The sequence below is a fragment of the Macaca thibetana genome, chromosome 6 (assembly GCF_024542745.1).
Source record: "Macaca thibetana thibetana isolate TM-01 chromosome 6, ASM2454274v1, whole genome shotgun sequence".
In the NCBI taxonomy this organism is placed as follows: domain Eukaryota; kingdom Metazoa; phylum Chordata; class Mammalia; order Primates; family Cercopithecidae; genus Macaca; species Macaca thibetana.
In genome coordinates, this window is record NC_065583.1 from 55207375 (window position 1) to 55229491 (window position 22117).

Below are 22117 nucleotides of genomic sequence, written 5' to 3' on the forward strand. Positions count from 1 at the left end.
TACACAATTTTAGTGAAAAGAGAAAAGGGAAGTGGTTTTGAAAAGTTAAATGTCAAATAAAATATGGATCCAGAAGATATAGTTTAGCAAAGGCGTGTCAATCTTTTTGAAAATCATCAAGCCAATTTAGTCATGGAAAAATTATTTACTTACTTTGTACTTACAGAATATGAACTTCCAAGAAAGAAATGGTTTTTAAGGATCTTTCTTACCTTTTAAAAAATAATAGTTTTATTGAGATATAATTCACTATACTACAAAATTCACCCTTTTGAAGGGTAAAATTTGGTGATTTTATACCACAAACAGAATTGTGTAACTTTCCCCACCAATTTTAGAACATTTTCAACACCCTCCCCGAAAAACCCTGTACCCCTTAGTAATCAATCCCCATCATTCCTTCCCTGCAGTCCCTGGGAACTAATTGACCTGCCATCTCTATGGATTTGCCTATTCTTCATATAAATGGAATCATGTGGCCTTTTATGACTAGCTTCTTTCATTTGTGTTGTGGCATATAATAGTACTTCATTCCTTTTTATTGCCAAATAATATTCCATTGCATGGACCTACCACATTTTATTTTATCTATTCATCAGTAGATGACATTTGAATTGTTTCCATTTTTTGGCTATTATGAATAATACTGCTATGAACATCCATGTACAAGTGTTATTGTTATTTGGACAGGTTTTATTTCAGCTTTGTTGAGCTATAACTGGCAAATAACCATGTACAGAGTTTTTTTTTTTTTTTTTTTTTTTTGAGATGGAGTCTCCCACTTTTGCCCAGGCTGGAGTGCAGTGATGTGATCCTCCTGTGTTCAAGTGATTCTCCTGCCTCAGCCTCCCGAGTAGCTGGGACTACAGGTGTGTGCCATTACACCTGGCTAATTTTTGTATTTTTAGTAGAAATGGGGTTTTACCATGTTGGCCAGGCTGGTCTCAAACTCCTGACCTCAACTGATTCATTTTTTTTTCACTCATGCTTTTGGTGCCCCATCTAACTCCTATACCAGATTTTAAATCATCCCACTAACATTAGGAGGTCTACATCTTTAAGTGCAATCTGCTACTATATGATGGATGGAAATTAAAGGTGAGAGGAGTTGGAGTACAGTAAAGTGGCTAGAGTATGGAATTTAGAATTTTCATATAGAGTTCAACTCTTTTAATATGGGAATTAGGCAGAATATTTTTAAGCCTCAGTTTCTTACATGGAAAATGGAGTAATAATAGTTCCTATTTCATAAGGTTATTGTGAAGTTTAAATTAGCCAATTTGTGAAAAGGGTTTAGGAGGAGATGTCTGGCACACAGAAGACATCTGAGAGTAAATGTTAGGTTGTTATCATTTTATCAAGAGATTATGGAGCTAGTTGGACCAACTCAAGAATTGCCTAGCAGAATTAAAGTTATCACTCTTCCAACTGCATTTATGAAAGGCTGCTGAAATTACTTTACTTATGGTTATATAACTTTCTGGCAGCATAAAAAGTCCTGACAGATATACAGCAGAATGATTTTATTTCTTCTGGTTTCAGCAATCAACAATGATATTCCTCTTTGGGGTCTAAAGAAGAGTCCTAGGCCAAAAAACTGTAGTGTCAGCCTAACTGTACATTTCATCATGCTGGATGCTTATTATTGTTTATCATTAATTAATGGCCATTTATATAACTATGTAGAAAATAACAAACAAAACTCCTTTCCCGTCAGTTGGATATAAGACCTTAGGAAAAGTCACTTGATATTTCAGTTAAATATTTACCTTGCTTTACAGCATGACTTCAGAACTTCTATATACATGTCTCAATCATTTGGTGTCCATGGGTACAGAAGCAGGTTAGGGCCACAATAAACACATTCTGTTTTATTATTATAAACCTAGATATCAGTGAAAGTTCAAAGTCAAGTCATCTCAGTTCAGCCTATTCCTGTGTGTCATGTAGACTAATAAATGAGGAGGCACCTTCCAGTAGAGATATGCTTATTTATATGTACTCTAAAGACATCTTTCAGTAATTTTTATATAAACAACTCAACCTAAAATTTTACTACTTTATTCATCATCAAAAGTAAAACCCTTTGTTAGCAATTGGCACAGTTATATTTCCCAATGTGGACAATTTAACAATTTTCTTTCTTTTTTTTTTTTTTTTTTGAGATGGAATCTCACTCTGTTGCCCAGGTTGGAGTGCAGTGGCATGATCTTGGCTTACTGCAACCTCCACCTCCCAGGTTCAAGCAATTCTCTTGCCTCAGCCTCCCAAGTAGCTGGGAGTACAGGCGCGCACCACCACACCCAGCTAATTTTTGTATTTTTAGTAGGAAGGAGGTTTTACTATGTTGGCCAGTCTGGTCTCGAACTCCTGACTTCAGGTGATCCACCCACCTCAGCCTCCCAAAGTGCTGGGATTACAGGTGTGAGCCACTGCACCCAGCGCAATTTAACAAATATTAAAACATCTTTTGAAAAAACACATAATAATATTATGCTGTGAAACATTTATTTTAAGCACACAGTTTTCTATTTTAGTTTTTCCTGTGTTAACTTGCAATTAAAAAAAAAACATTCAGGGACTCTTACTAAGAATAGAAGACTATAAAAGCAATACTTTAGGAGGGATACAAGGATGAGCAATATAATTTCTTCCAGTACAAGTGTGGCAATTCAGGAGGTGAACTAGGAGCAAGGTGTCCCTGCTCATGGAAGAATGATAGTGGGAGAGAAGATCGAAATCATTATCCAGGTTAATAAAGCAATATATGAGATGACAGCCCAAGTTAGAAACCAGCCAAAGGTATTCCAAGTGACACTTATAGTGCTCATATGTGCTAGGTAGTTTTCTAAGCACTTCACAGATGAGGTGATTCATTTAATCCTTACAATAACCCTGTGAGGGTGAAGCTTTCAGCCTTCCTTTAACAGGAGAACAAACTAAAGTGCAACATGATAAGTAACATAGATGACATTAGAACGCAGGCAGTCTGGCTAAGAAGTTGGGGCTCTTCACTACTATCCTATGCTACTTCTCCATGCAAATAAGAATTATTTTATTTTTTATTTTTTATTATTTATTTATTTATTTTTTTTGAGACGGAGTCTCGCTGTGTCTCCCAGGCTGGAGTGCAGTGGCGTGATCTCGGCTCACTGCAAGCTCCGCCTCCCGGGTTCACGCCATTCTCCTGCCTCAGCCTCCCAAGTAGATGAGACTACAGGTGCCCGCCACCACGCCCGGCTAGTTTTCTGTATTTTTAGTAGAGACGGGGTTTCACCATGTTAGCCAGGATAGTCTCGATCTCCTGACCTCGTGATCCACCCGCCTCGGCCTCCCAAAGTGCTGGGATTACAGGCTTGAGCCACCGCGCCCGGCCGCAAATAAGAATTATTGTTAGTAAAGTCACTTCGGGTTGTTTTGTATTTTTAAATTTTTATCTATTTAGGAGGTACCAGTCAGGTTTCTTACATGCATATATTGCCAAGTGGAGATGTCTGGACTTCTGGCATGCCCATCAGCCTTATAGTAAATATTGTACCTAACAGATAATTTTTCAATTCTCACCCCAACCCCACCCTCTAGGGTAACTTTTGGATTTTTGGAAGCTTTAGTTCTTCAAAACCCCCCAAATGTGGGATATAATAATATAGATAAATAAAGGATTCAATAGGTTTTTTTTTCTCTCTTAACAAGGAAAATACACATTTATCCATAATTCACTCGAAAATAAAATTCTACATTACAAATATGTTGTATAATCTAGTGTGCTGAATTACATGGCTTATACAATGTTATCATCTTACATTATATTAAGATGAATATTCCCAAAACAGTTATGTTTGTGTAGGGAATAAATTTCATGTTCATATTTTCCAGGAATCAATGATTGATTCCAAAATGGTATAAACCTTTCACAGCATGATAGCTTCTTGCATAGGTTTGTTAAATGACATGTTAGTAAATAACCTCACTTACTGGCATGAAATCTTCATTGTAATATTTAGAAAATTTGTCTTGGTTGAAAACAGCATCTTTATTTAATTAATTTATTTGTTTATTTTTTGAGATAAGAGCTCGCTTTGTCACCCAGGCTGGAGTGCAGTGGCATGAATATGGCCCACTGCAGCCTCAATCTCCGGGGCTCAAGAGATACTCCTGCCTCAACTCCCTAAGCAGCTGGGACCACAGGCAGGAGCTACCACACCTGGCGAATTTTTGTATTTTTTGTAGAGATGGGGTTTTACCATGTTGGTCAGGCTGGTCTCAAACTCCTGGGCTCAAGTGATCCACCCGCCTTGGCCTCCTAAAATGCTGAGAGTATAGGCGTGAGCCACTGTGCCCGGCCTGAAAATTGCATCTTTAAGTTAACAGTGGCAGCAACTGGGACAGATTCAGTTTTGTAGGGCCTGAAGCTAATATAGTATGCGGGGTTTCTTTAATAAAAACCCCCACAAAATTAGGTGCAAACAATGAATATTGAATTAGAAGTTCATTTAAGTGACAAACTCTGAAGTTTCAGCTTCGTTAGCTTCATGGTAAATGTAGCACTTCAGATAGTGACTATATAAATTTTTTTTTTTAAAATGCCAAAAGAATGAAATAGTCCCTGAAGACAATTCTTCATTTTTCCCCAGAAGGAGCTTATAAATTTATGTGTATATATAATCTCCATTGATTTTTTTCTCTCTTTCTATTTCTCCATTGTCTGGCAAAATTCTATTTACAATTTGTTCTCCATTTGTGAGATGAGAAAAAAGAGAGACTTAGTGCTTTGCCATAGGAAACAAAAGCCTGCCAGGGCCAGGTCTGGGCCCTTTCCACTTATACTCTCAGCATATGAATTTGGAGAAATTATATATATATAATATATAAAATATATATTATATATTATATATATATAATTTCTCCATATATATAAGAGAAGATGGAGAACCATCTTCTCTTAGTGTCTTTATTCTTATATTTCCAGAAAACAAACAAAGCCCAGAGACATTTAAAACCAAGCCAAAGCACAGTTCTCAAATTCCTGAGTACAGAACATTTGTTTAGCCTTGTAAACCAGTAGCAATGCTGGGGAAAAAAGTTTTATTTTGACCTGAGACAGAACTTGTCTTTTTATAAAAAGAGATAGTCCATTTTTTTTTCAGAAGAGTTAAAATTTTGAGAAACCCACTTAGCTCAGTATTGGTGGTTTTTCTTTCCCTTTCTATTTTCTTTATTATTATTTACTTATGTCCATGTTTACTTAAGGTCATCAAAATATGGACTTCAGTCATATGGGAGAACTGAAATAGCTTGACAGTTTTTTGACTCTTCAAGTTTGACCCTTAAAGTTCTTATGGTTTTTACATGTATTCAAATACACAAAAGTAAATACTTTTTTAAAGCTTCATGTACCTTTTCTTTCCCTTTATTTGTCTCTCACTAGGTTATAAAAGAACGTATGGTGGTGATAAAACAAATAGGTAAAACAAAACCTTAGAATTTGACATAGGGTTGTGTGGATAATGACTTCCAACTGTGTTTCTATAGTAACAATTCACCTATGTTGTAGCTATAATGACAACAATTCTTCAGTGCCTCCAACTTGCCAGCCTCCATAATTATCCATACCTAATCCTCACAATAGTGCAACAAGCTAGATGCTATTAGCCCCATCTGACAAATGAGAAAGCTGGAATTTAGAAAGATTAGTTAACGGGGCTAAGGTGGCGCAGTAAGTGGCAGAGTTGTGATTCAAATACAGATCCAAGTAACTCCAAGACTAATATCCTTTCACCAAATACTGCCTTTCAGATTAGAAATATTCAGAGTTTTGTGGTGGCCAGCCTCCAAGATGGTCCCCAGTGATTGCCCTTCTTGGTATTCTCAGCTTTGGAATGTCCACCTCATGAGAGTCCCTGAGCCAGAGTTACCTAGCCAATTTACTTCCAGATTCAGAACCCACAGATACTGTGTAAGATAACACATACTCATTGTTTAAGACACTAAGATTTGGCATAATATACTGTGAAGCAATTGACAACTCATCTAACCCTTATCATTCTTACTCAGCTTGGGAAGCACTCCTTGGGGATTTCATGTTCATATCAATGACCGATTTGGAATTTGGATTTGCCTTTGAACACTGGAGAGCATGGAATCACGCAAGGATCAGCAGACAGATCCTGGGTGGTGATCGTGATGTACAGGTACACAAGAGAAATGAATATCTCTTTTTTCCCCAAAAGATGACGTATTACAAGAGTCACTACTAACTCAGCATCTATGTCAACTGAATACAATCTCTAAAAGAAAAACAAATAGGATGATATTAATCCTGGAGAGTTTTATTTTGTTTACAATTTGGGATAATTACTCTTTGGAGTTTCATGTTTACTCTTTGAGGAAAGTGTGTCTGCGATTTACCTCATTTCCTCCAACCCTCTCTCCCTCTCTCTGCTCCAGAGACCCAGTGTTCTTTCAGTAACTTGAAATGTATTTTCTCCTCCACAGAGAATAGCAAATGCTATTTCTGCAAATGGGACTCTACCTCTCCCTCTTCCTCTGTTCCAGTCTCATGTTCTGTTTCATTTCCTCAGAGACTGCTGCTTTTTGACTCCATGGACTGGGTTGCCCCCACATTGCTCCCTCTGCCTTCTACTCTGCCTTCTACTCTGCCTTCTACTCTGCCTTCTACTCTGCTTTCTCAGTATGCAAGACACTCAGAATCCTCTTTAATGCCTGTCTTCCTCTGACTACAAGCAACATAAGAACTTGCCACACTGGTTTTACACAAAACCAACGGATCTCTAGTACCTTATTACACAATAAATACTTTTTGACTAAGTATTGTTTGAGGAAAATGTTATTTCCGGTGCAGAGAAAATAAGAGCAGAAGCATGAAGATATGAAAGTGTGCGGCATGTGAAAGGGAACATTAAATTAAAAATGGATGTTTTCTTTAAGTAAATGCTTATCTCTTTCATATGTAACTTAATTCAACTTCACTGTAATTAATTTTTAAACTTAAATGAATTCGATGTGAAAGTAAGCTCAAATTAATTTACATTTACATTTATGGAGGTAAAAATTTCAGCCTATATTGCTCATGGTGTCCTTTTTGTTGTGTAATTTTCCCCTCTCTTTTCCCAGTTGCAAGAATAAAATATTTGGGATTGCTGAGAGTCAAATCCCAATTCAGATTGATTAATAAATCCCTGTGGAGTAGTGGAAAGTTCCTGGACTATGAATCAGAAGGTGTGCGGTATCATTTGATTTGCCACTTGCTGTGTTCTCCCTATATTGAGCATATTAGTGACTTGTGTGCCCTGAATGTTCTGCTGAGCTTCAGCCCTCCTGGAGTGAAGTCAGCAGCACTCCCAGCAAGGGTCAGCCTCGCTTGTCAACCAGGGGAGGTCTTCATTCATCCATGACCTACCTGAAATTTATTCATCCGTCTAATATTTATCGTTGTCTACTTTATGCCAAGAACTGTGCTCAGTGATTGGTTAGAAACAAAAGGCAGCACAGTGAGGAAGAAGGACAAATATAACAAGTATAATTTAATGTATAATGAATGTTACACCGAAGATAAATAAAAGGCACAATGTGAGCACAGAGAAAGGGAGATTGGTGCCAGGGCAGGCTTTCTGAAGGCAGTGATACCTGGCCCAGGTTTGAAGGACAGCTCCGAATTTACCCCGCCAGAGTATTGTAGGCAAAGAAGGTGCAAAGGCCCTGAACCAGACTGCGTGCATAGAGTGTGGACTTCTTTAGCACAAGGAAGGGCAACAGATATGACTGGGGAAGCTGACTGGGTCACAGATAATTCTCCTTAAGAGGTCAAAGGACAACTCTGTGAGATCACTGAAGATACCTGTTCTACTTCCCCATTCCTGCTTCCAGATTTCTTTTCCCTCCACACAGGAGTATGTTTGAAGTGAGACCTGCTCATGGAATATTACCCTTCCCTTATGGGGCTATTTGAAGGAATAAATAGAAACTTTCCTTTCTCTGGGATCATACTGGCAGCTGTTAGTTTTTTACATTAGGTAATGTTTATTTTGTTGCACTAAGCATTGGAAATGTGCAGTTTATTTCTAGATCTAAATATGGCAATATGAGGATGAGCAAGAAACATGTTGTGGAAAGTGATAGTTTGGAGAGCTAGGCTCATAATTTAATTTTCAAAGTGTATATACATTGTCTGCCTTGTATAGTATCCTGGGTCTGTGTCAGTCACCAACAGAGATTTCATCTCCTGGAAGCAGGATCTGAGCCTTATTTACTCAAGAAGAAGCTATTCTTCTTGAAGAATAGATTTAAGATCTATTGAAGAATACACTCAAGATTCTGCTTTAGTAAAGTAGTTTTTTTGTATGTGCTAGGTATTAGGGCTAGAGAGGAAAGAATGTATTTGCTAGCTTCTAAGAGCTCTGGGTGATGAGTAATATACCATTTTTTTTTCTGTGGATCTCCCTTGTTGTCCTGTAACAGTCACAACTAGCATTAGAACATTTAAGCCCACAGAATCATATAATGAGTCAGTGTAGAATTAGGAATCTCACGTAGTTCTCCCTAACCTTCTCTTTCAAAGAGTTAGCGGGTCTACTTCTGAAATCTTTGTACGCTCTGGCACTCTAGAAGTCACCCTGAGTGAGATAAAGAAATGGAATTAAATGACCCTCGACTGTGGGTTTGATTTTTGAAAATAGCCCAAATAATTTGAAGCCGAGCTGGGTGAGTAAATTGGTCCATGAACTTGGATAATGCTATTTTGGTCATGTATCTGGCTGTATATGTACTACCTGGACTAATTTGTTTGCATAGTTTTGCCATACAGCAACAACAGAAAACTTTTTTTTTTTTTCTGTTACCTGCTTACTTCATCTAAGTAATGCAGAGAATAACTGTAATCCATCTATCACAGCAAAGGCCAGCAAGGTTTATAAAGTAATGCCTATAAAAAGTTCCCATGAGTAAGGCACTGTGCAAATAGAAGAGATGATTTTTGTTACTGCTGGGCTATATATCAGCACTCATTCATCACTTACGTGGTTCTTGGCAGGGCTTCCCAATTTGCCCCGTGTGGCTCCGTGCTATTTACACAAGGATGCAACTACTAGAAACTTCAATTCAATTACATTTGCCTGGTTTTGTTTTTATAAAACATGAAGCCTAAATATCTTTAGAGGTGAAAGCATATAAATGAACCTGATTGAACTTTTTATCTGTTCAAAAAATCAAAAGCTTTTAATGAAAGTGAGGACTTTAAGTTGAATTCATCCAAATTAAATTTCCATGAAATTTAAAACTTCATTTAAAAAGTAAGTCACAGTGTTTACTTTGCTCCCCTGCCACCAGAGTAGGTGCTGGTATCCATGGCTGAGAGACCTGAAGACGGATCACAACACAGGACACTTTGCAGACATTCCTCAGTACCGGCCCAGAGCCTGGTAGCTCTGCTGAGTGGCTACACCCAGAAGAGAAATAATAGTCGCTGCCGTTTGACTCTCAGGAAGCCCCATCCCTAGGGGAAGGGGGAGAGCACCACATGAAGGAATCACCTGGTGGGACAAAAGAATCTGAACAGCAGCCCTTGAGCCCCAGATCTTCCCTCTGACATTGTCTACCCAAATGAGAAGGAAACAGAAAAACGATTCTGGTAATATGACAAAACAAGATTTTTTAACACCCCCAAAAGATCATACTGGTTCACTAGCAGTGGATCCAAACCAGAAGAAATCTCTGAATTGCCAGAAAAAGAATTCAGAAGGTTGATTATTAAGCTAATCAAGGAGCCTCCAGAGAAAGGTAAATACCAACTTAAAGAACTTTAAGAAATGTTACAGGATATGGTCAGAAAAATCTCCAGAGAAACAGATAGCTTAAATAAAAAACAATCACAACTTCTGGAAATGAAGGACACACTTAGAGAAATGCAAAATACACGGGAATGTCTCAACAATAGAATCAAACAAGTAGAAGAAAGAGCTTCAGAGCTTGAAGACAAGTTTTTGAATTAACCCAATCCAACAAAGACAAAGAAAAAAGAATTTAAAAAGTGAACAAAGCCTCCCAGAAGTTTGGGATTATGTTAAACAACCAAAGCTAACAATAATTTGTGTTCCCAAGGAAGAAGAGAAATCTAAAAGTTTGGAAAATATATTTGAGGGAATAACTGAGGAAAACTTCCCTGGCCTTGCTAGAGGTCTAGACACCCAAATACAGGAAGCTCAAAGAACATGTGGGAAATTCATCACAAAAATATAATTGATTAGGCACATAGTCATCAGATTATCTAAATTCAAGATGAAGGAAAGAATCTTAAGAGCTGTGAGTCAAAAGCATCAGGTAACCTAATAAAAGAAAATCTTTCAGATTAACAGCAGATTTCTCAGCATAAAACCTACAAGCTAGAAGGGAGTCTTATCTTTAGCATCCTTAAACAAGACAATTATCAGCCAAAAATTTTGTACCCAGCAAAACTAAGATTCATAAATGAAGGAAAGATACTTTTTTCAGACAAATGCTGAGAGAATTCACCAGTACCAAGCCAACACTACAAGAGCAGCTAAAGGAGCTCTAAATAGTGAAACAAATCCTCAAAATATGCCAAAATAGAACCTCTTTAAAACATAAATCTCACAGGACCTATAAAACAATAACACAATGGCCCAAGGTATTCAGGCCACGAATAGCACAACGAATAGAATAGTACCTCACATCGCAATACTAATGTTGAATGTAAATGGCCTAAATGCTCCAGTTAAAATATACAGATTGGCAGAATGGATAAGATGTCACCAACCAAGTATCTGCTGTCTTTAAGAGACTCACCTAACACATAAGGACTCACATAAACCCAAGGTAAAGGGGTGGAAAAAGATATTCCATGCAAATGGACACCAAAAGTGAGCAGGAGTAGCTATTCTTATATCAGACAAAGCTAACTTTAAAGCAACAGCTGTTAAAAGAGACAAAGACGGACATTACACAATGATAAAAGGAGTAGTCGAACAGGAAAATACCACCCCAATACTAAAACCAGGAAAGGACATATCAAAAAAGAAAACTACAGACCAATATCCCTGATGAACATAGATGAGAAAATCCTCAACAAATTACTAGCTGACTGAATCCAACAGTATATCAAAAAGATAATTTACTATGATCAAGTGGGTTTATACCAGGGATGCAAGGATGGTTTAACATCCACAAGTCAATAAATGTGATATACCACATAAACAGAATTAAAAACAAAAATCACATGATCATCTCTATAGATGAAGAAAAAGTATTTGACAAAATCTAGCATCCCTTTATGATTAAAACTCTCAGCAAAATTGGCATACAAGGGACATAGTTTAAGATAATAAAAGCCATCTATGACAAACCCTAGCCAACATTATACTGAATGGTGAAAAGTTGAAAGCATTTCCCTGAGAACTGGGACAGCACAAGGATGTCCACTCTCACTACTTCTATTCAACATAGTGCTAAAAGTCCCAGCCAGAGCAATCAGAAAATAGAAAGAAATAAAGAGCATCCCAATTGGTAAAGAGGAAGTCAAACTGTCACTGTTTGCCTGTGATATGATCATAGGCCTAGAAAATCCTAAAAACTCATCCAAAAAGCTCCTAACACAGATAAATGAATTCAGCAGAGTTTCCAGATACAAAATTAATGTACACAAATCAGTAGCTTTGCTATACACCAACAGTGACCAAGCTGAGAATCAAATCAATAACTCAACCCCTTTTACAATAGCTGTAAAAAAAAAAAAATACTTAGGAATATAACTAACCAAGGAGGTGAAAGACCTCTACAAGGAAAACTACAAAACATTGCTGAAAAAAAATCATAGACAACACAAACAAATGGAAATATATCCCATGCTCATGGATAGGTGGAATCAATATTGTGAAAATGACCATGCTGCCAAAAGCAATTTACAAATTCAATGTAATTTCTATCAAAATATCACTATCATTCTTCACAGAACTAGAAAAAAAACCCCTAAAATTCATATGGAACCAGCCCACATAGCCAAAGCAAGACTAAGCAAAAAGAACAATTCTGGAGGCATCACATAACCTGACTTCAAATTATACTATAAGGCCATAGTCACTAAAATACCATGGTACTGGTATAAAAACAGGCACATAGACCAATGGAACAGAATAAAAAATGCGGAAATAAAGCCAAATGCTCACAACCAACTGATCTTTGACAAAGCAAACAAAAAGTAGGGAAAGGACACCCTACTCAACAAATGGTGCTGGGATAATTGGTAAGCCACATGCAGAAGAATGAAACTGGATCCTCATCTCCCACCTTATATAAAAATCTACTCAAGATAGATCAAAGGCTTTACTCTAAGACCTGACACCATAAACATTCTAGAATATAACATCAGAAAAACCCTTCCAGACATTGGCTTAGGCAAAGGCTTCATGACTAAGAACCCAAAAGCCAATGCAACAAAAACAAAGATAAATAGGTGGGACTTAAGTAAACTAAAAAGCTTCTGAAAAGCAAAATAAATAATCAGCAGAGTAAACAGACAACCCCACAGTGGGAGAAAATCTTCAAAATCTATACATCTGACCAAGGATAATATCCAGAATGTATAAGGAAATCAGTCAAATAAGCAAGAAAAAAACCAAACAATCCCATCAAAAAGTGGGCTAAGGACATGAATAGACACGTCTCAAAAGAAGATATACAAATGGTTAACAAACATACGAAAAATGCTCAGCATTACTAACGATCAGGGAAATGTGAATCAAAACCACAATGTGATACTATCTTACTCCTGCAAGAATGGCCATAATCAAAAAATCAAAAAATAATAGATGTCGGTGTGGATGTGGTGAAAAGGGAACAGTTTTACACTGTTGGTGGGAATGTAAACTAGTACCACCACTATGGCAAACAGTGTGGAGATTCCTTAAAGGACTAAAAATAGATCTACCATTTGATCCAGCAATCCCACTCCTGGGTATCTACCCAGAGGAAAAGAAGTCACTATATGAAAAACATACTTGCACATACATGTTTATAGCAACACAATTCACAATCGCAAAAATATGGAACCAACCCAAATGCCCATCAATCAATGAGTGGATACAGAAAATATAGTATATATCTACCTTGGGATACTACTCAGCCACAAAAAGGAATGAAATAATGGTGTTTGCAGCAACCTGGATGGAATTGGAGACTATTATTCTAAGTGAAATAACTCGGAGTGGAAAATCAAATATCGTATGTTCTGACTTATAAGTGTGAGCTAAGATATGAGGACAGAAAGGCTTAAGAATGATACGATGGACTCTGGGGACTTGGGGGAAAGGGTGGGACGGGGGTGAGGGATAAAGGACTACACATTGGGTACAGTGCACACTGCTGGGGTAATGGGTGCACCAAAATCTCAGAAATCACCTCTAAGGAACTTATCGTTGTAACCAAACACTACCCATTTCCCAAAAATCTATTGAAAAAAAAAAAAGTGAGTCAAATATTATAGAATAGGTAATTGAATAGTGTGTATTTTTTAAAATAACAATTTTTGGTGGTCTGAAAACATTGGCAAAGTAAAAACTACTCAAAATCATTTGTGTAAAATTAGTTTTCCTACAATATTTTCAAAATGTCCAAAAATGAGGGGCTGATAACAGGCAGTCACAAGCCAACATCCTTTCCCCTTGGGAGTTCATTCCCCTAGCTGGGAGAACCACATCCATTCCTTCACTCAGTGCTGCAAAGTACACAGTGTGTATCAAGTTCTACAAATAGAAAAAACAGATCTGTTGGAGACCACGGGCTTAGAAGGAGTTATAATCAGAGGGCAGATCCAGGTTTTATGGGCCTGAAACTTACACAATTTTAGAGTCTTCTTTAAGAAAAGTATGAACAAGAAATTAGGCATGAAAGTGATTATACATTTAAATGAGGAAAACATCAAATTATGAATTGGAGTTTACAGATTCCATAAACATCTCCAAATCCAGAAAAGTAATATAGTGCTCTTATGAATTAACTGTCTGACATACTCTGTGATATTTTCTTGTAATTTATAGCTGATACTCATCGATCTCTTCATATGGCACCAACTTCATAATATTTTCAGTAAAGAGAAAAGAACGTGGTTTAGTTTTTTTCTCTAGAAAAAATACTTACCTTTATATTGATAGGTTAAAGATTTATTTCAAATTCAAACCCAGTTTTGATAATGTCATGATAATCTACTATGTGACACAAACACAAATGCAGTGGGTGTTTTTAGTATTATTTTGGGTTTGTGCCTTATAAACACAAGAATTCTGATAAAGTCTATTATGCACAATTACCACCAAAAAAAGAAAGAAAAAGAATAAGGTTGGTATAATTATATCAGCTGCATTATAGAGTATATAGTCCTAATAGGAGAGAACTGTGTTGATTAGGCAATAAAAAGAATAGAATCTACCACTTTATATATTTATATATCTGATGATTTATATATCTGCTGATTTATATATCTGATGATTTATATATCTGATGATTGGAAAAATTTGTCAGAAACTAGTTTCTGGTTCTGTACATTTCAAACTCATTTTCTTTTCCACTACCCACACACTTCTGATGCATGGCACCATGTTCATATCATGATCCCATCTTTGGCTCTGCACCATGCCCCAGAGCCGGGTATATTGGCTTAGAGGGTGGTAGGAGTATTCCTGGAAGCCATTCCAATACCATACAGCCAGTGATAACTTATGTGCACATAGAAATGAAGGCAAATCACATGAATAGATTCCACAAATACCAAACTAAATGTATCTCTGAACAACTTCCCCTTAGTTCAGAATGCCAAAAATACCTTTGGCTACATATCTGACCAGAGGAAAAGTTTGAAAGAGGAAAAATAGGAGTGGAAAGAGACAGAAATTGTAATTGCAGTTGAAATACTATCTGCGAATTTTTCAAGAATGTAGGACTATCTGCGCACCTTACTAGTGGCCCTCCAAGTCCTTGGACAGTAGAAGCTGTCTTATAAGTGAGGGTAGAAGCTTAAGTTGCATTGGCTTTGTAATAAATACATCCTGACAGCAATACATTCTGATAAGTAGTTAATACAGGATATAGTGCCAACAATTAAGAAAAGGTTGCTAGTTCTGAGGGACAAGAGTGGGGGTGTGGGCAGCACAGGGAAGTTACCCGGAGCTTAAACTAGACCTTCCAGGATGTGCATCTTGAAAGGGCATAGGAATTTTTGAGGCCATCAAAGAGGACTTGCAGCATGTTCAACAGCCTCGCAACTAGATAGAACATGTGCATTGAGAAAATATTGAATGTGGGGAAGTATCTGGTGAAGTTTGGGAAAGAGACAAGAAGTTCTTTCGCTCCTTGCAGTGACAGTTGCTGGGGAATTTTATTCTTTCCTGCTGGGAAAATTCTAACTCTCCTAAGAAAGCCTAGTCCTCTGACTTAACCTCCTCATTTTTAACTTCCATAGCCATGTCTCACTACATCCTGGTGCAATTTATTCTTTCTCTGCCTCCTGTCTTAGCCGGCCCCTCACTCTCCTCTGTGAAGCTCTGCAGGGTTCACAGGTCCTGCTGCCCCGACCTCGCCCATTTGCTGAAATATCTGCTCCACACTCAGAAGACTAATGCCATTAAATATCCCCTTAAAACAGTGCTGCTTCCTGTGAATGCTTCCATCTCATCCCTGCTCTTGGAGAAGAAACTTCATTTCCCAGGATTTGGCCCCACTCCAGCCTCTACATACCACTCTTGTGAACAGGGGCTGAGCCTATGGGGTTGACTAGTGAAAATGGGTCACGGCACAGAGTCTGCTGTGTTCCTGTTCATCTGGTACCATAAAGTGCTCCTGTCCTTTTTGTAACAGCAGGAGAAGTGGGGTTGGCGAAGAAAAGACAAAGCTCTTGAGAGAGGAGGGCAGAAGGAAAGAAGGGCAGACATTTTCTCTCCTACCCACTGGTGGCAGCTAGAATAGAGAAGACACAGATGCATTGGAGCCACTAAGTGGAAGCATAATGAGTGTGACTGTGGGACTGCCTTGGACACCAAGGTTCTCGTTGACTGCAGCCTAGGGTGGTCCCCATCCCAGAACACAGAAGGACTTTGAGCACCCTCCTAACATTTCTGATTAGTTCTGCCTCATTTTTGTCCTCTTCAGTTCCCATCTTGGGCCTTGTTTGTACTCCCAAAGGCCACGGTGTCCTATTCTACACACTAACTACACTGGCAACTTTCACTTTTGCCTAATGGCTAATTTGCATAATAAATCTCCAAAAGCTTCTTGATCCAATAGAGGTTTTCGAGTTTTTAAATTTCCTGAGTGACTAATTTATGGAACTCTTAATTCCAAAGCCTTTCCCAGTCAACTACCTATAGAGGTTACAGCAATTCATATTTTTCCAAGTCAGCTTAATGTTCTGTATATTTTGAGAAATGATGATTTCTGCAAATTTTGAATTTTGAGGTACTGTGCACATTATGAATGTCAAAGATTTTCAAATGGGGATTAACTCAATGGAGGCTGGCAAAGCACTGAATAACTTTAATAACGTCTTGGAAAACTTTAACTAGAAGGAAACTTTTAATCTGAAAACAACTGATAAATCCTGAAATATTAAAAGCATTCTCTTTAAAATTAGGAATACAAGGATGTCTAGAATTATTGCATCTACTCAACATTATACTAGTGTCCTTGCTTGTGTAATAAAGCAAAAAAAATTTAAAGGAGGAAATTTTGGAAAGGTAAAAATAAAATTTTTATTATTTCAAATATTATTGTCTACAAAGAAAATCTCTTAGAGTCTACAGATTTATTATTAAAAGTTTAGCAAGGATGTTGAACATAAGATCAATTTAGAAATCTAATTATATTTCTGTACATTGACAAAAGAAAATACAATGTAAAATATATTTACAATAACAACAAAGGTATAAAATATCTAGGAATAAACGTAACATGATGTGTAAGATCTTTATGCAGAATATTCTAAAACTGTATTGAAGGACATTAAAGGAAACCTAAATAAATGGAAAGATATACCATGTTTATGAATTGGTATATTTAACATTGTAAAGATGTTGAATTTTCTCAACAATGAACAATAGGCTCAATGTAATTTCATTAAAAACAGTTTTACTTGATAAGCTAATTCTAACATTTAACTGGAAGAACAAAGGGTCAATGTAACGAAACACTTCTGAACTGGGTGAGGAGTCTTGTCTTAGCAGGTTTTTTTTTTTTTTATAAAGTGATAGTAATTAAGACAGTGATGTATGACAGAGCTGACACTACAGATTAGTGATGAAAGGACAGTCTATTCAATAAATAATATGGGACAATTTATTATCTCTGCAATAACTTAGAATGATGCCCTAATTCATACCAGAAAAGAAAATGCGTTCCAAACACAGTACGAACCCTAGATTGAAAGAAAAACATACTCCTAGCAGAAAATACATATGTTCTTATGACCTCAGGGTATGGAAGGATTTCTTAAGTCATAAACAATTCATAAAGAACATAATTAATAAATTGACAAATTAAAATAACTCAGACATAATAGAGAGTGCAAACAGACAAGTCATATGTTGGAATAAAATACTTGCAACACATATATCAAAAGATCAGTGTCTGGAGTATTTTAAAAAACTATCTCAAAAGAAGAAAAAGATAGTGACCTCTTCCCCCCAAAAGGGATATCAATTCATAAGCAGGCATTTTAGAGAAGAGAAAACAAAAAAGACCACTAAACATGTTGAAAAGATGTCCCTCCTCTTAGTTTAACATATATTAAACCCACATTGAGTTACCATTTCACACCTTCCAGATTGAAAAAAGGAAAAAATCAGACAATTCCAATGTTGCTGAGGCAGCAGCATAACTGCTGATGGCAGCGTAAATGACACAGAACTTTGGAAAACAGAATGACATTAGCAAAGAAAGTTAATCATGTTCATAATCTATGATGAGCATTTCCTCTAGGTAGGTGCCTTAAAGACACCCTTCCACAGTGTACCAGGGGAAACGGGCAAGATGTAGCATTGCTTGAATGCTCAGACAACTGGAAATAACCCACAAGTGGGCCAGAGTGCTCTTTTAAAGTGAACGTCACATTATGACACTCTTCTAAACCCTCAGTGGCTTCCTGTCACAATTAGAATAGAACTCCAACCCCCCTCATCATCTGTTTATCTCTCTGATTTCATGGGTGTCACTCTCCGCGGGTTCCTCTAGACTTCTTCCCTATTTTCCCTACTGCAGGGCAATCACGCTCCTTCTCAGTCTTTTGATGACTGGTTCTAAGTCAGCCTGAATATCACTTCCTTGGAGAGTCCTTTAGTTACCACCCCATCTAAATTAGTTTTCTCTATCTTACTCTCTGCCTCAGCTTTGTTTCCTATAAAACATATTAATTTTTGAATTATGTATTTATGTATGCACATATGCATTCATTCATTTTTTGGCCTGTCTTAAACATTAAACTAATAATCTCCATGAGAGCAGGGACTAAGTCTATCTCACTTATGATTGTAACCTCTGTGCCTTCTACATAGCCTGGCATATAATAGTTACTCAATAAACGTTTATTGTATTGAGTGATTGAATAAAAACACTGTGTAAATTGTATCTGTGCCTATTTGAAGTGGCTTGTTGATCTGCAAATACATTTTATTAGCTCTAGTTCATTGAAAGGATAATGTGATACTAAAACAGTCACATAAATTCTCAATACTTATTTAGAAGGTAAAGGAAAGTGTTTACCTGGTCTTATTTTTTATCTCAAAGATTTAACCAATTTGTGCCTGAATGCTTCCATAAAGTATTTTCAATGATTTTCTACACAATACATTAAATAGATCTTTCAACTAGACTAAAAGTCCTTCAATGCCTATTTAGAGATATATTAAAATTTTTTAGGTTGATTCTAATACACATTTTAAAAATCCACTTATAGATGCTAACATAGAAATTTGATATTGAACACTCAAATATGCAGGTGACATAGGCTGGAGCTTTTTTTACAAGAGGCTTGAATTTAGGTGGATGAAGGTTTTATTTTATTTTTATTCTATTTATCTATAATTATGAAAATCATATTTATTTTATTTCAATTATGCTTTATGTATTTTATATTTGTTTTAATATTTATTTGTTCATTGATACATTTTGATTTGATTTGATTTGATTTGATTTAATTTCTCCTGGTTAGAGCTTGAGCTCCAAAGAAGAATTTGCATGACAGTCTACTTAAGAGATGGATTCCACAGACAAAGCAATTCCAGAGGCACTTGAAGCTCAGTGAAATATAGAAATAATGCATGAGTTTTACATTTTATTTTATTTTTATGTATTCCCTTTGTTCTTTGTTCGCCTAAGTTTTACATTTTAAATCATAGAATTATACCCTTGCTCAACTGCTAATGCAAGCAAGATAGATTCATTTTAATAATGGATAGAAAAATTAAGTAACTTGGAAATAGATATATTATGAAACAATTTGCACACATTCACTTTTTTAGTCTCTAAAACTTCTTTTTAAAAGTATTTAATTTATTTTCATAACCTGGCATTCTGATATGTGAATGCAATTAAATACAATGGAATTTCTTTGTTTTCTATTAAATTTTTGAAAGCTATAATTTAAAGTACTTTTTGTGTAAATGATTTAAAACAATTTTAAAAAGAAAACAAGGATCATACTTAACTCTTGAATTTCTGGATATGGTACTGTCAAAAAGTAAAGTTTGGGTGTGGGGGTTATTCTGAGAAGTTTACATGAATATTATGTTAAAGTTTACATGGAAGTTGGATGAAAAAACTTTCTTTTGAATATGTGATTTTGACTTATACTTAGTTTATACATTCTATAAATTGCTAGATAATTATAATGAGATAAAATGAATAAAGCATTGAAAAATAAATTTTCATGAAAAATATGTAATTATTAGAGTGGTGTTGATGTGGATATTAATGTGTTGATTTGGATATTGAGGTTTATAGCTAAAATGAATATGTTCTGAAATTGGCCAAAACTGCTGTAAATCACTATTCAGTAAATACTTGAACTAGAGCACAGTTGGTACTATTTTAAATTTAAATTGGAAAGGCAAAAAGAAGGCAATTATCTTAATATTTTAATAATTATTATTTTAATAATAGTTCAGGTAATTTTGATACCAAAGTCAATTTGGGGTTAAACGATTTGTTTTCACTTCCTATGAACCTGAAAGTAAGTTAAGAATTGAGGAATTGCATAGTGGCCAGTTATCCAGTACTAAGAAAGTACTACAGAAGGCACTAAAAATTATTTTTCCTTAATAGTAGTAATAGTTCTATTTGCTCAGAAGAGCACATCCCTTATTATATACCCCCTTCGAATCCACTGGTCAGGATGCCTAGGCTGTACCTTCTCTTCCCATGGCTGATCGCTACCTCCGGGAATGAAAAGGGAGCTCTCCAAGGGTCACCAGTTGGGTAGCTGAGGCCACCAGGTGGACAGATGTGGATGGCCGGGCCCAGGCTGTACCCACCTGAGGAACACCGAGCTGGGGCTGTCTGTGGAGCTGCGTGGGGCCTCCACGTTGGCCTTCCTTGGGCTGCCCGGAGTCTCAAACTGGAACATCGTGTCACTAGAAGGCTGCCTTTTCTTCACCATTGTGCGCTTATTGATCCCCAAGTCAAGGAACAACCTTAAAAGCTCATTTCTGAGTCTCCCAAATAGTATGAAAATCTCTGTGTTTCCGCTTTGCACAGTCCTTGCATTGCAGGAAGCTCTTTCTTCATGTGACTCTTAATCTAGCTGAGGCTATTTTTTTTACAGTCAGTTAATGAGTAACATCTCAGTGTGACACAGGGCGATTTTCATCCTACCTATATTTGCTCTAAAGAAATAAATGTGTTTGGGAAATTCAACTTTTAGTTCACTAAGATGAACACCACTAAATCTGAATTTAGTCAGAAAAGCATGGAAAAGCAAACACCTAAACAAAACAATGAGGTGCAGAGACTGGCAGCATCTAAACATGAAAAGCAGGATGCTTTTTCTAACCACCTGAGCCTGACCGACAGGGTGAGCAATGTGGATGTGCTTTATGCCTGTACTCACACAGGAAATAACCAGCACACTGTGTGTTGCAGCCAGTGTTTGGCAGATGCACAGCAGTGTCAAGGCTGCATTCCTTGGTCCTTGGGACTCGAAGAGTTCTGGATTTCTTATGGAAGTGATATACACAAAGTCAAGGGAGTCTCAACATTCAGGTTACATATTTTGCTGGGTTACAGGAGGCTGTGACTTGTACTCAAACAACAACAACAAATACAAACTAACAGTAGGAGGCGAGAGTTCAAATTTGTCTCTGTTCCTTGCTGGCTGGGCAACCACAGGTGATCCCAACTCTGCTCTGTTTGATATCTGTTATGCTGATTTCACACGATTAGAATGAAATACATAGGAGAGTATGCAATAGAGATTTGCAATTATGTGTCATTATTGTTACCTAGATATGCATTTTGCTAACAAATAAGTTCAGAAAATGACTTTCTTCATGCGACAAATGTTCATGCACGAGGAAAACATCAGTGTCCCTCCACCTTCGTTACTAGCACCAGGGAAGGATTTGTTCCACAGTAGCTATGTTCTCTCTCCTTGTTCCACTTGTGATTAGTCAGTGACATTGCAGAATGGCTGGCTTAAGAGAAGTACATAGTTTCTGATTGTGGATGAGAGCAAAGTTTCCTGGGAAATCAAAGCAAACCTTTAGCCTTGGCCTCATTAGCATTTTGCTCTAACCAACTGCTAACCTGGCAGGGACAGGTCTGTGCTGCTCTACGTGCTGTACTGACCCTAGGAACAGTTTTGAAGTGAGTCTTTCAGTGATATTACATTGTTTTGGACAATATTTTCCTGCTGGGTTTTCTTGGTTTTAGCCCTGAATGCCCTAAATTCCAGGAACTCTTTAGTGCTGGGCAAACTGGGGCCGGTGGTCACCCTAGTACTGCTGAGTGCCCTTGTGCTACAGTTCTGATGATGCACCACCCCCAGCTTTCCTCCCTGTCCTTCCTCGACAGAGCATGGTCTATATTTCTCTTTCCTCTCTTATCTCTG

The 22117-nt window shown here is 37.0% G+C and overlaps 2 protein-coding genes across 5 annotated transcripts in view; both read right to left on the bottom strand.

Moving 5' to 3' along the window:
* GRAMD2B (GRAM domain containing 2B) overlaps positions 1–20793 on the bottom strand; it is a 111641-nt gene extending 90848 nt beyond the window's left edge. Inside the window, exon 1 of one of the 3 annotated variants that reach the window (XM_050794547.1) lies at positions 20544–20793. In XM_050794547.1, the coding sequence (XP_050650504.1) occupies positions 20544–20668 (125 nt within the window). In that variant the 5' untranslated portion in view covers positions 20669–20793. The remainder of the gene's footprint in view (positions 1–20543) is intronic. The other 2 variants (XM_050794548.1, XM_050794553.1) reach the window with 2 other exon arrangements.
* Positions 1–22117, bottom strand: part of LOC126957105 (prothymosin alpha-like) — a 1190772-nt gene that overhangs the window by 142841 nt on the left and 1025814 nt on the right. The window lies entirely within an intron of this gene.